We start from the raw sequence: 13,981 nt of genomic DNA, 5'->3' as shown, positions 1-13,981 counted from the left end.
TTAGAGCACCCCCTGCACATACACATACACACACACACACACACACACACACACACACGCCTCTCACTCCCATACGTTTTGGCATGGAATATTAATGATCTTTAAATCTGACCAAATACGAGGTCACCCGTCGTAACTTAAAATAACATTTTGAAATATATATGTGGCCACCAAGCATGTAATGGATGCATTAAAGGGAGTTCCGTATGTGGTGTAATTACTTAAGTGTCTCTTGAGAAGAAATTGCCGTGAGTATTGGCTCTTCATCACATTCTGTGATACAACATCCATGATCCCGGACTCCAGCATAAGCACCTCCACTACAGGCCTGCTCTGCATGTAATAACATTCAAGCCAAAAATTATGTTTTTAATCTGGTGAATAACTACCTTAATAGAAGACCACGGTGTCCACACTAGCAGGAAAAGATAATACTTGTCTCTCACTGTATACTGTGTGTGTGCAGTTATTAAAACACCAGGTGACGCTCAACGTTTACTATGAGATTATAAAGGGCTGAATCACAGCAAGTGTTTGATTTGAGTAGTTGAGAGAGAGAATAGGAGGGGATCACAGCATCACAGTCTCAAATGTTGTTGCTCTAGCTCTCACTTTAAAACAGCAATCCAAAGATAAACAACACAACACAGCACCGTAGTATAGTTCATAACAGCTAAGACCAGAGTACACACACGGAGAAGACACCCTTAATTCTCTGCTGGAGACATACTGTAGTGGAAGCAGCCGTGAGAGGGTAAGCGTGACCACACACGGCCAGAACGGACAATATAGAGAAGAGACTGATGACAATAAAAGCTAAGACAGTGAAAAAAAAAAAAGGACAAAGGAACGTATGATAAAAGATGTGAATGCAGTCGGGCACAAGCAGTAACGGAACATTTCTCTCTCGTCTCTGCAGTCTTTATATTACCTAAACATCTTGAGAGCTTTCTGACAAAAAGGATCCGTAACATTCAGTCTGACAAACTTCACCTTATGCCTCTGTGTAGCTAAAGAAACAGAAATACACAGAAAGGCACTATATGCTTTTCATCACATGGGGATTTAGAGCAGCGAAAAGATGAACACTAAGAAATAATTTCACGCTCTCGTTTCTTCTATGTGTCCACTTGATAGAATATGCAACAGTGTTACGAGTATGTAAAATCAAAGACAAACTGCTATCCATTATTTATCACTATTATTAATTCTTTTTTTATTAATTTCAAACTTGCAGAACCTTGGGAGGCCTTGCAGAATGTATGGTAAAATTCAGACTACCTTCCAAATTCAATATAAGGGGAATTATTTCCCAAATTCCTGCATACAATGTAACCTGCTCATAACCTTGCTTCTCCAGCTTGAATTCATTTGAGGCTTGGGTTCAGGATTCAAAAGCGAGGGACGGAGGATTTGGCATGGGCAGGACTTGTGTAAGGAGCTGACTGTGAGCTTTGCAAGCTGTGAGAAAAGTGACAGTGAAGAGGCTTACAGTTTCTGCAAACATTACACGATTTTTAGATTGTTTATTGTGATATAATTAACGCTGGATTTAACATTTCATGTTGATAAAGCAGTGCTTTTTTAAAAATATGAAATTACTTATGTTATCAAAAGGTAAGGTTTTAATGCCTTGCTGATAATGCTCCTCTACCTCTCTCTGACTGATCCCCTAATCTGAAATCTCATCCTTTTATCTCTATCTTACTTAGAAGTGAGCGATTGAGAATAAGAAGGGAGAAGACACCCTTAAGAGCACCAGGCAGGACAAGTGTGTGTGTACGTGTGTGTGTGTGTGTGTATATGTGTGTGTGCAAGGGGGGTAAGAATCACCTTGATTCAGTACACCGGCCCTCTTTGAAGTGCTTGGAGCCGAGCACGGCCAGCACAGAGCCAACCGTAAGCCTTCCAGCAAAAATCGAGCCTGACCTCCCCACCAAATCATAACCATATGAACGTAAGAATTTCCACCTTAGGAGAATGCTCTCTCCCCCGTCCATCTCCCAGGGTGAGGCATTAAGTAGTGATAACAGAAAACAGGTTCAGAGAGAAGGGGAGGCACTGGGAGGTGATGGAGGGTGGAGAGGAGGACAGGAGGAAAATAGGGGTTACAAGTGTGCCGTATGGAGGAGATTGGAGAAGGGGATTGTGTCCAAAAAATGTTGTTGCACGGAGCCTGACTACCTAAAATGGAAGTTTCTCAGGCAAGGATCAAGAGATATGGTGCCCTTCACAGTTGACAGAGTGAGAGACAGAAAAACGGAGAGGGGGAGAGCAGTGAGGGGGAGGGAAGGCAAAAAAAAAAAAGAAAGAAATTTTGAAATGTGACTCTAACTCAATAAATACCTTTCTAAACCACTATAGCGAGTCGAGTGGTACCTTTACTAAGGCCTCAGGACCCACCTGCAACTGGAAATGGTTTCCTGTCTTACACGAACGCTGTTGCACCCTAATCCATGTAATTACATCTCATATTCCACATGTGTAAGTACACATGTACAACATTACGATCACAAGTTGCTTTTTTTTAAATAAGAGCACAGCCCTCCTGCGGCCCTCCAATGCTCGGAAAAAACTACCTCCAATGTTCATGCTCATTAGAGAAGCTGTGTGTTTACCAAATAGGTAGATAAATAACCAGAAATTTAAGGAGATTTTTTTACTGCATTAATAGCTTTAAACACACCCTCCTGCCCAGGCATCTGCCACTGAAACAAAGCCTATGTTGGAGGGCCACTGGGGTAGACGAGTGTGATTTTGTGGCTGTGTCTGTGCCCGATAGTTTGAATAAGCATTCCTCCGAGTGTGTGTGCAATTAGGGTTAAGACTGTTTGTGTGTGTACAGTATGTGTGTGTGTGTGTGTGTGTGTGTGTGTGTGGTTGCGTGGCGGTGGTGGGGGTTGTTAGCGGTTCCATCTGGGTCTCCTGGAAGCCGCGTGGAGTCAGGAAAACCACATCTCATAAAAGTGGAGGCAGCCCAATGTTCTACAAGGACAGAACATTACTGAGAATGTCGCTCAGGAAAACCCTGGGCTTCGGCCCATATGTTGGCTGCAAAGGCTGAATCTCTCTCGCTCTCTTTCTCTCTTTTTCTTTCCATTCATTCTCTCTCTCTCTACTTATTTTTCACTTGGTAAGGGATAAGAAAGAGGAAGACAAAATAGACAGCGTGGAGTGTGGGAGACAGAGGCTGAGACAGGGAGAGAGAAACCAGTACTGATAGCAATTCCATGTGTCTATATCGAACAGAGGAGTGAGCAGTGACAGGCTGTGGGACGAGGTGGATTTGGGGGGGCATCTGGTGCACATTGGCTGTGGGTCTGTCTGGAAACAACCATGGGAGAGGAGAGAGGGATGAGTAGGGGGAGGGAGGCAAAAAAAAAAAGGATGAAGGGCTGAGGAGTGGAGAAGGTAAAAGTCCTGCCAAAGTGAAGGGCAAGAAATCCTGGCAACGAATAAACGTGTCTGTGTTGTTCACATAATACTTTTGATTGGACTTGAAGTCAGGGGCATAGGGGAGAAATAGCAGAGAAATAAAGCAGTGTAAAGGGTAGAAAAAAATATTAGACAGAGAGATACACACACAACTTTCTGTCATCACTAGCAGGCGGAAACCTTACCGCTTTAATGTTGGTGATTTCCATGTTTTCAGATTTACATGAGTTCAGAAATTTCTCTGATCCCTTGGATGCACACAAGCCTTTTAAATACTAGAATTAATGTGAAAGATGAGCCTCTAATATAGACTTTGTACATAAAAAGATATTTCAAGGCAACAAGGTGCCAACTACCAAATGCTACTTCTTGCTATTAGTTGTTTTTCATTTTTATTTTTAGGGACGCTTTATATACAGACTTACAGTTAATTAGAATAGTTATAGCTAATATGTGCATGCATTTGTTTTCAAGGTCTGAGGAAACGCATAATTTGTGGTCAAGAAGCGATAACAATTTTACGCATAACAAATCACAACAAGAGCGATCCAATCAACAAAACCTTTTTTTACTAAATAAAGTTGGCTGTTTCACAGAACACAAGCCAGCTAAGAGACATTACAAAGGTCATTAACTAACTTTTAAACTCTTAAAAGTGCGACGACGGGGAGTAATTCTCTTCTGGCTTGTCTGCCATCAAGAATGTGTTTATTGGGAATTTAAACACATCTAGACTCATTACGTTATTGTGCGGCTACGAGGTCGCATTAACACATAAACATGCACACCGCATACATTTGCTATTGTACAAGTGTGTTAATGCTGTATGAGAGAAGCTTGTGGACTGAAGGTCGGGCTGCAAACGGTTTCTCAAAGTTGAAACAAAAGAGGGAGAGAAAGACAATCATTCATTTTAATGATTATGGATGTCCTGCATAATTCTTCGCCTTTACAAGTCAAAATTCCAGCCACATCATAAGCTATTGCGCTTTTAATGATATTGATTAATTTCTTCACTTTAAGGAGCCTATTACAAAGGTAAATTGTAGATATTTAGTCACACCTCTATTATGTATTAATGCTGTTATGCTGTAAATGACGGAGAGGATGGAGAGGGCAAAGTTATCAAAGTATTTATGTTGACATAAATGAATTCCTTCAGTGTATTCGAGCTAGATTAAACTTTATTTTGCAGGATAATCAAAACTGGATCACTAAACTAAACTGGTGACAATGGTGCCACATACCCCTGAATGCATCGGTGCTAATGTGGAAATGTCAGCGTTGAGCGACAGTGATGAGACACAGATGCTTCTGATGTGAATGTACAGTATATATATGAGTAACTGTTCTTGGCTGTTCTTGTACATCGAATAGAAACGTAAGGAATGCGAGTGTTGGCTCACTCTTGCTGTGTGTGCTGAAAAAGGGCAGGTGAGTGCGAGCATACAAGATATCCTAAATATACTCATCGGGATCAAATCGAACCAGATGAGTCTTGGTGATCTAATCCTGCTCAGAACTACCCAGATGGAGGAGGCACATGACGTGGCATCCATAGACAGAAATGCTTACGGACACAAACACAAGGAATATGAACGAGGACAAGAAGTAGGCTGTGGGGCAATTAAAGGTGACTGACTCAGATGGGAGGCAAGGTCAGTAGCTGCCACAAAAACTGGCATTCACTTCACTAAATGATAACACTAACAACAGGAAGGTGCCATGAAGGGGGTGTAATACATGATTTCGGTCAATGAAGCCTGCTGTTTCTAACATGTCTACTCCATAGACTTGCTGGCTATTTAGCCTCCTTTAAATTAGTGCCTCAAATAGAGGGGGAGTGTGTTGGTCTGGTAGACTGCAGAATACTGATAACAAGCTGCATCTGTATTTTTTTTTTTTTTTCTATGTGTTTGGTTGAATATAAGTGGGTGTTTTCCTTCCTCCAGCACTGCATACATTCAGTGGTCAGGCATCAGAGGAGCTGCAGGTATACTCTGTCAGCTCGGTGTCCTGAGTTCTCTGGCGCATCACTGACACCCATACACACTGACACCCAGAAAACACAATGCACCAAACACACACACACACACACACACGCACTCAATGATTTTTTTTTTCTCAGTCTAAACTATCCCATGTTATTGTGACACAATGTGATGTACCCGCAGAGAAAATGCAAGTTATATGGGAGAAAAAGAGTCATGTGTTTTTAAGTACATTTCACAAAATGTGAAATATATGGTAGAGAGAGGCTTCATTAAAACATAATTCAGAATTAATTTATAGCATATCTCTTCAATAGAAATTAACATGATTACTCCAGTGGCCCAACACTTTTATTCAAATCCTGAATCAGTGCGAGTAAGCGTTTGAAAGCCTGACTGCCAGGATCACGGTAAAGTAATCTATCATCAAATAATGTCCCCTGACGTCAATTTCAAAAAGACAACTTATTACCTATCATCTGCAATACTGTTCTCCTCATTTTATCTCTCATTTAACGCGGCATAGTGGTGGGGAACACACCCCTGACATAAAGCGTTGCCCGGAGGCTCGGGTAAGATGATTGAATTTCATAGCTACTTACAGGCTAATAGGGCTGTACAATGACTACTTACTGTCCTTAAGTGACTGGCTGCTTCTCAGCGGCCGCGGCCCCTTTGAAGCCCTTCTGAGGAGATCTAGAGGATTTAGCCAGTAGCGTGACATGAGGCTGAGCAGTTGAGCAACCGTGCTCCCACCAGCTGACTATTAGAACCAGCTGATATAAACACAGAGGCTGCGACTATGGGACTGACAGCGCTCCAAAGGTTACTCCAAACAAGGCCTTTTCACACTGCACATTTGGGGCATTTCATTACGTCTCACAGAGAAAATATTAAGATAAAATGGTGAGAATTTAGAGCTGAAATAGTTAATACATCAAAAATTAAATTAACCAGAAAAAATTTGATAATCAATAAGTCATTTCAGTTGTTTAATAGAGCAAAAATGGAAAATATCCTCCTCAGATCTGTATTGGGTTTTAGACTCTTGGTCGGACAAAAATAAGACATTTGAAGATGTCACCTTGGGTGCTCTGAACTTTTAATAGACATTTCTTTGCTATTTATTTGACATTTAATAGACTAAACCATTAATCAGTTGAGCACAAAGATACTACACAGATTAACTGATAATGAAAATGATAGTTTTTTTAATTAGAAAAATTAAGAAAATATCTTCAGTGTAGGAATATAACAAACTCGGTTAATATTTCTGAATTAAGATTATATCATAACAGGATAGAGATTATATTGTAGTATATTTCTTTCATGTCTGATATTTTAGATATTAAGATTTCTAACATATTATGTTTTCTGTCTCGCACACAAAAATATGCACACAAAATCTTTAATTCTGAATTGTAATCCCAAACTGGCAAAACAGTGTTTACTGTATAACTGTAGTTCCATATAAGTGTATTGTGTGTGTGTGTGTGTGTGTGTTTTCTATAAGACTTTAAGAGAAAGGGACTGGATCTGCGAGCGCTTTACTCACAGAAGCTCTTTCCACATACAAACCACCCTCTCCTCACCATGCTGTTCCACTTACACTCTCGGAACACTAAACTATATACGCATACAGATAAGCACATGTGCACACAACACACACACACACACACACATATATATATATACACACACACATAAAGCTAACCACATGCACATGTTCACTTGCTCTTAACTAATTCATTCAGGAACACTTTGGTTTGGGTTTCAACACCAAAACCTCCATACCTTTGATTGAGAAATGTGTCTGACTGCAATTATATGGGAGGGAGAGGTGGAGGGAGGGAGGGATGGATGGAGAGAGGAAACGCACTACAGTGGTTTTATAGTTTGCTGGCGTGACATTTTTCTCCACTTTTTTTTAATTCCTTTCCTTTTTCCAGCCGAGGGGCATAGTGTTGACAGAGCAGGAAAGGGGGGGGCAGACTGAAGTAGAAGTAACAGCAGGGAAAATGTGAAGAAAATGGATGGGCAATGGGACTGAAGTGGCCTAGATTGTCACTATTCTGCTTTCGATCAATACCTCTCAAAATAACTGCAATGCTGGAGAAATGTGCAGATACACTTGAGAAAATAATGGTAGGGGTCACTGTGGACATTATCCCCACTTTCAAAAATCACCAAAAGATTGCAGGCAAATATAAAAGCACATGCAGAGGTGCATTCTTGTATAAGCAGAAAGTAAACATAGTTAATACTTGGTCTTGACATTTACACTAAACCCATATGATGCTTTACATGTGTTCGGTGCCGTAGCATGCTTGTTGGTCACTGACCTGCAGTATGTAGCCCCTGACGTAGTCTCGGAGGGTCCAGCCCAGGCCGTGCAGGATGTGCAGCACCTCTTCCTGCTTCAGCACGGAAAAGAGGCGGTCGAGAAGGATCTTGAGTCTGACAGGTACGGCTTGGGTGCCGTACAGCATTAGGCTGCTAATGTCGAACACCACATTGGACTGAACAATCTCCACCTGGGTCGGGTGGTACAGGTGCTGGGTGCTGAGCTTGTCCAAAGCTGTGTGGATGACCGCAAGACAAGGGAAGAAAGAGAAGAAAATGCAAACACACACAGGCACAGTTAGTGACTATCACGTTCCTCTCTCTTCTCAAATATACCTTTGGAGGCTGCTGCACAGTCAGCACCATCTGATGATAACATATCAATCCGATAAATAGAATTATCTGCCCATCTTTCTATTTAATCTACTCTCTTGCTCATTCGCATTTACGTTGCCATTGCATCTCTGTTTTTATTTGCATCTTCTGTCTCCATCTTGACCCAAACCCCATTAAATCCACCCTGTTTGGTCTCGGATGGCTAATCAGGTATGTGCTCAATTGCTTTATGTCAATCTGATAAAAGTCAAGGATGTAGATCTGGTTTCAGAGGTAGGAAGTGGGGACATAATTAAGTCAAAGGTTCATCCACCAAAATAGGAAATGTGTCCTGTATTTACATACATTTATATCAATCTACTGCAGTAAATAACATATTAAATTTGTTATCATGATTTTGATAATACTGGTAGTACAACAACAACAACAAAAAATGGAAATGCTATGTAAATTATTACATTATAAAGATACTAATCATACTTAAAATCATGTTAATTTTCCTTACAAGAGACCTGATGCTGTGGGATAAATAATGGTAACTTTTTATTTTTTTCTAACTTCAGCAATGCAATGGGGTAGAGTAGCCTGTGTGTTGTTTGAGTGGCGAAACTCAGGGCAAAAAAAGTCTAAAGTCTTACTGGCTGCTGCTCATTAAGTGTAATTATGAGCGCAAGGTTGGCTTTGTTATTACCCCCTCTATCGCAACCTCAGTCACCTCTTTCTCCTCTCCGGCTGTCTGGGCGACACCTGGCCAACCCTCTCTTTCTTCCTTTTCTGTCTCAGTCCCTCTCTCTTCCCTTACCTCATGCCTCTCACCCTCTCCCTCCCCTCTTCCCCTGCCTGTCTGGGTGACACCTGGTTGGGTCTCTCTCTGATCCTGGGACGGCTTTTTCCTGCTGACGAGGGCTTTGCCTGACAACACAGCGCAGCCAGACATGAACATAATAAAAAATGAAGAACTACTTGTCAGAGTCCCTGCCAATGCCGACATGAAATGAAAAGTGGGGGAGAGGAGAGATGGGTGCCTGACAGTTCAGAGGGAGAGATTAAAAAATAGTCAATGGGGTCCTGTGCGATCCGCTGAAGGGCCCAAGGCCCACTCTTGTGCGGACGCAAGCCAAACAGGTGTTTTCTTTTTTCTTTTTCCCCTCCTCCTTCTCTTTGTACTTTCTTGCCTCCACTCCCTTTTTTTTTTAAACCCGCGTGAAAAACTCATAACGTGTGGTCTCTCGCTTCTCTATCTGTCTTATGGTTGTGTTTTTTTTCTTTTTTGATCTGAGGTGCAAAAACAAGACTTTGAAAGTAACGGAAAAATACAGAGGTAAACAAAAACAACAGTTACTTCTACCGTGGAGCATGAGCAAAAACCGTTTGATTGTAGTACATTCACAATCACAGATAGAGAGAAGGTACTACGCAAAACATATTAAAATTGTGCGATATGTGTGGTGACATCTGTGTTAATTTTCTATGTACAGTACTCTATTCACTGCAGAGCAACAGGATGTCTTTCTTTTGTAAGGATCAGTGACTAAGTTTACATTTACAACATAGAAACACCCACCACCCTAACAATGAACTTACTTACCATGAGCTACCCAGCCATGTTTGCACTGGTCACATGTTCGTAGGTGAATCTTCCCTGGCTGGAAACACTCACATGTGCAGTTCACCAGAGTGCAGCGAATGGCCTGCAGAGACACAGGACAGAAAGAGAGATTAAGCCACGTCAATCACCGCTCAACTACGATAAAGGTTGAAAAAGAGTACTTGTTAACTGGCGATCATGAATAATAGTACTCAGCACAAGGAGAAATCATTACTTTGTTTTGTTATACAAAACATATCAGCAGTTGCAACCACTGCCACAAAGAATAACTCAGCCACCGAATTTCCCAACTCCTGTTTCATTTCAATGTGTGAATCTGCCTCTCTAAACGGTAATTTCCCAGAGTTCATGTGAACCGACAAAGGACTTCCCTTCCTGAAAACACAGAAATGTAACTTGTTTTGACTGAGGCTCCATTACTCAACACTGGAGCTGCACTTAGTCTGACCCCGGAAAGCTTTTAGTAGTGAGAGGTTAAGTGTCCAGACTTGATGAGGGCAACTCAGTGCAGCACAATGCATCGTCTGCGGAGGCTTAAGTCCTCACAAAAGGCCGATAAAAAACTCTTAACAAAAATTCAGGTACGTTTTGCCGGAGGTCATTTGATCCAGCAAGATGTTTCACGTTTTTCAAACAATAAAGGGACTCTACAGCATGGAGAAAATCTATGATATACACAGAAATCCACACAAATGAATACAGTTTCATCATCCAAATGAGCGCAGCAGCTGGGAGACGTAAATTTCACACTGACATGGAGAAACATGAAGAGAGAATAAAAGGAGTGAAAAGAGAAAAGGAAAATAGAACAATGAATCTTAATACGCCTTGGCAGGTCTTTGTTTATCAGACATTTTTTACATTATCAAGATGAATTGATGAATAAAGATAGTAACACCTCTGCAACCTAAACTGCCTAAAGGGAATCTGCAGCTGTAGGAGGACTGGCGCAGCAAATGTTGCTTGTTAAAAAAAAAGAAACCTTGGACCTGTTTCACTCTTAAAACACATACTTATCTTTTCCTAAATCTAATATTGTATTTCCTTAACATTAGCATGTAATATGAGTAAGTTGGCAGCTGATGCTAAAAAAAATCTACAAGTTAATAACTTGGCATAATAAACAGCAAATCCATATAATGTATTTTACTTTTGGCACATAAGTTGTTGAGTCAGTGCTGAATGACTGAAGGTTTTTTCCTATGTGTTAATTCTTTAGGCTGTAAAGAAAAAAAATCTGTAATCACTAAAATTACCAAGCAAAGATTTCAGGAATGCTTAAGGCAGGACATTGGGTGAAGTATACAAGGTGATTACTATGAATAGCTGCCTGTTTATTTTGACAACAAAATCCTAAATTCATCTCTCAGCAAATCCAGTTCTGAGGAAACTCGTCAGATCAAAATGTGAGAGCCCCATCTGTAGAGATACGTGTGTGGGTGTCTGTCAGAAACAAGAAGAGGAAGATAGTGACAAAGAAACTGCTTGTCCTCACACCAAAGCTCAGTTATCAGAGCCTGAAACTTTATGAATTTACAAGCTGCACTAAATATGCTATCTCACATCGTCTCACTGTTATTCTTATAATGCAGTGGTGTGACAATAATGTGACCCAGACGTGCACACATACACAAAGGGTCGTAGGTTGGAGTCCATGTCTGCTCCAACAGCCTATATTTCACAATGTCAAAAATGGTCAATCAGCACTTCCAGATAGAAAAGGATCAGCAGCACACGTCGGTCTTTACAGCGCGCAATCAGCAGTGACAGAATATTCCTGCTCTTAATTTATGTGCTCTCTCCCGACTACCGGCATTGACCCAAGTGCACAATCTGGTGTTTAACAGCGGCAAGTAGCATAACCTGGTCGGTGGATTAGACCAACATCCTGTAATTCAGGATATAAAACTCAGCTCTCTCATAATCTACTGAGGGACCATAAAATCTATCAGAATCCCCCCCTTACTCCCCCCAGATTAGTAATTGGAGGTGTCAAAGTGAACATGGGCTAATCCAAGATTAAACACAAAATTACACCACTTCTAACCGTGTCACCTCACTGCTTGACACTGAATGAGACAGGAGACAGAGATTTTTGACTTTACACCATTTCTAAGCTCTCCAGGTGCAGCCACGGCAATCCTCACAGTGTGTGAGGATTATACGGCATGTGTCAGTTGGAGTGTACATACATTATGCACTGAGCTGACATTCTTATCCAGAGCAACGTGCAATAAGTGAGTTCAGTGTTCCCTTCAAGGGCATTTACGCAGCAGACAAGGCTGTTGATGACCGCTCATTGGCCATGGTTGAGGTCAACACTTTGACTGTTTAGATGGAGTATAGACTCAGAAAGTCTACCCGGCTGTCCCGTCTTTGAAGCAACATCTGTGTTCACACAGCTGTTTGATAGTGCTTCACATTCACATGCAATTAACTATTGTGTGATTTCCCCATGTAAGATACCCACAGCCTCGCCTTCAATGTTGTCAGCAAATTAGAGCTATTGTTGTTTGCTGTGTTTGTCTTAAATTAACACTAAAATGACAATGACACAGATTTGCCAGAAAACCTTCAAACCTTCAATGGAGCTGAAAGAATTTGTTACTATGTACTAATAGTTTTGATTATCTATTAATTTTTTAAATAATCTTCTAATGAAAAATCACTAGTTCTAGCTTCTCAATTGCGAATAGTTGCCATTGGTGGACTTTTATAGACAGACAGTTAATTTGTCAATCATGAAACTGATCAGCAGATAATCATTTTAATCTCGTTGCTTCTCTAATCATGCACACTTTCAACATCACCTTTGGCCACTTTTTTGTTTTTCACCCCACGTTAAATTTCATGCGCAGTTTTTGAGTGAATTCCATTTAGATGGGGTTTTTTTTTTGTTTATATATCTCTCCTTGCATAAGAATTTAGCAAACTCTAATTTAGATCACCCAAATTTAGCACAGTGATGTCACACAACACAACCCTTTTCTAATTACCTCTCTGTACAGCAGCGCCAACAGCAGCAGATGGAAATAAACAATTGGAAATATCAAATGCACCTCTGCTGTTTACGAGCTGGGGTCTGACAGCTGACAAGATAGTTAAGGGGCGTCTAATACGGCAATTAGAGCGTGCCACTGTCTGCGAGGCTGCTGCTGTGACAAGGCGCCCTCTAATCACTGACTTATTACGCTGGCTAGCAGCACCTCTCATATCTGGCCCATTAAGCAGACAGCAGCATTAAGAAGCATTAAAGCAGCAAGCCCCCTCAACTGAGGAGGCACTGACGAGAGAAAGGGGAAGGGAGGGGACGTACTGTGCCTGTTATTTCTTTGGATTAATTTGTGCATTGTTCCACATTCAGTTAGGAGCGTGTAAAAGAGGAGATGTTTGTAATATGACGGCATCAAAATTGATCATACGCAACGAGATGAAAGATTACATACTGATTACAGGATTTTTAAGAGAGGCAGCAGAAGGATGTGTCATAGATGGCCGTCAAAAGCATCATCATCATGGATGTGAGTTTGCCTGCGTGTGTGGCTTGTCAGAGGAAACAAGAAAGACTAAATCAAAGAGACTTCTTCTCATGATTCTCACGTACTCAAGAGTCTGCTTCTGTGGACAGCATGAATCTGGGTTGCATTTGGCCGTGGTTTAACCTGTGTCTGGCCTGGGCTGGGTCAGGGACAAGCTTGGGCCCGGATCCCACCACTACACTCGCACATATTTGTCACAGCAGGCCGGGGGAAGAGGTTGTGTTATCTGAGGCCCAGCCAGATACACAGCATTAGTCACTGTGCTAGCGTCTCGCCAGGGTTTCCTCTTTGGCTCACAACTAAAGAGCACGACGGTGAAAAAAAAGGACAGAGGGGCGTGTGCGAGTGGATGTGTGTGAGACTTAGTAAATCACTAGAAAAATGAGGAGCTAGAGAGTGAAAGCTGTTAGCAAGTGAAGAAAATCCCACAATGCTGTAGCAATTAGACCCGGACAACAGTCAACACTCTCTCGCAGCTGCCATTCTACCACTATAGTCGACAACATCACCTAGCTGGATTTAGAAAACATCATTTTCAGCTCTTATCTGGCTCAAGTGTGTGCGTCTCACTGCTGGGTTTTGTTTAGCTGGAGGCTTGATGTTTCATGGATGTTTTGCTTGGCTCGCAGACCCTGTCCCAGCCCAATTGTATAAACACTGACAGTCAGCAATGGCCAGCATCAGACCGGGGAGGACTCTCAATTAAAAGACTGTTAGTGGGACAGATG

At 41.5% G+C, this 13,981-nt stretch overlaps 1 protein-coding gene across 1 annotated transcript in view; it reads right to left on the bottom strand.

Moving 5' to 3' along the window:
• The window catches only part of bnc2 (basonuclin zinc finger protein 2), a 91,252-nt gene that overhangs the window by 31,941 nt on the left and 45,330 nt on the right, over nucleotides 1–13,981 (bottom strand). The window contains exons 3-4 of the mRNA XM_070828121.1: nucleotides 9,694–9,796; nucleotides 7,769–8,004 (exon numbers count right to left, since the gene is read on the bottom strand). Coding sequence (XP_070684222.1) covers nucleotides 7,769–8,004; nucleotides 9,694–9,796 — 339 coding nt within the window. The remainder of the gene's footprint in view (nucleotides 1–7,768; nucleotides 8,005–9,693; nucleotides 9,797–13,981) is intronic.

The sequence above is a fragment of the Pempheris klunzingeri genome, chromosome 3, assembly GCF_042242105.1.
Source record: "Pempheris klunzingeri isolate RE-2024b chromosome 3, fPemKlu1.hap1, whole genome shotgun sequence".
Classification (NCBI taxonomy): domain Eukaryota; kingdom Metazoa; phylum Chordata; class Actinopteri; order Acropomatiformes; family Pempheridae; genus Pempheris; species Pempheris klunzingeri.
Note: the sequence above shows the minus strand (reverse complement) of the source record. Positions and strands in the feature narration are given on the sequence as shown.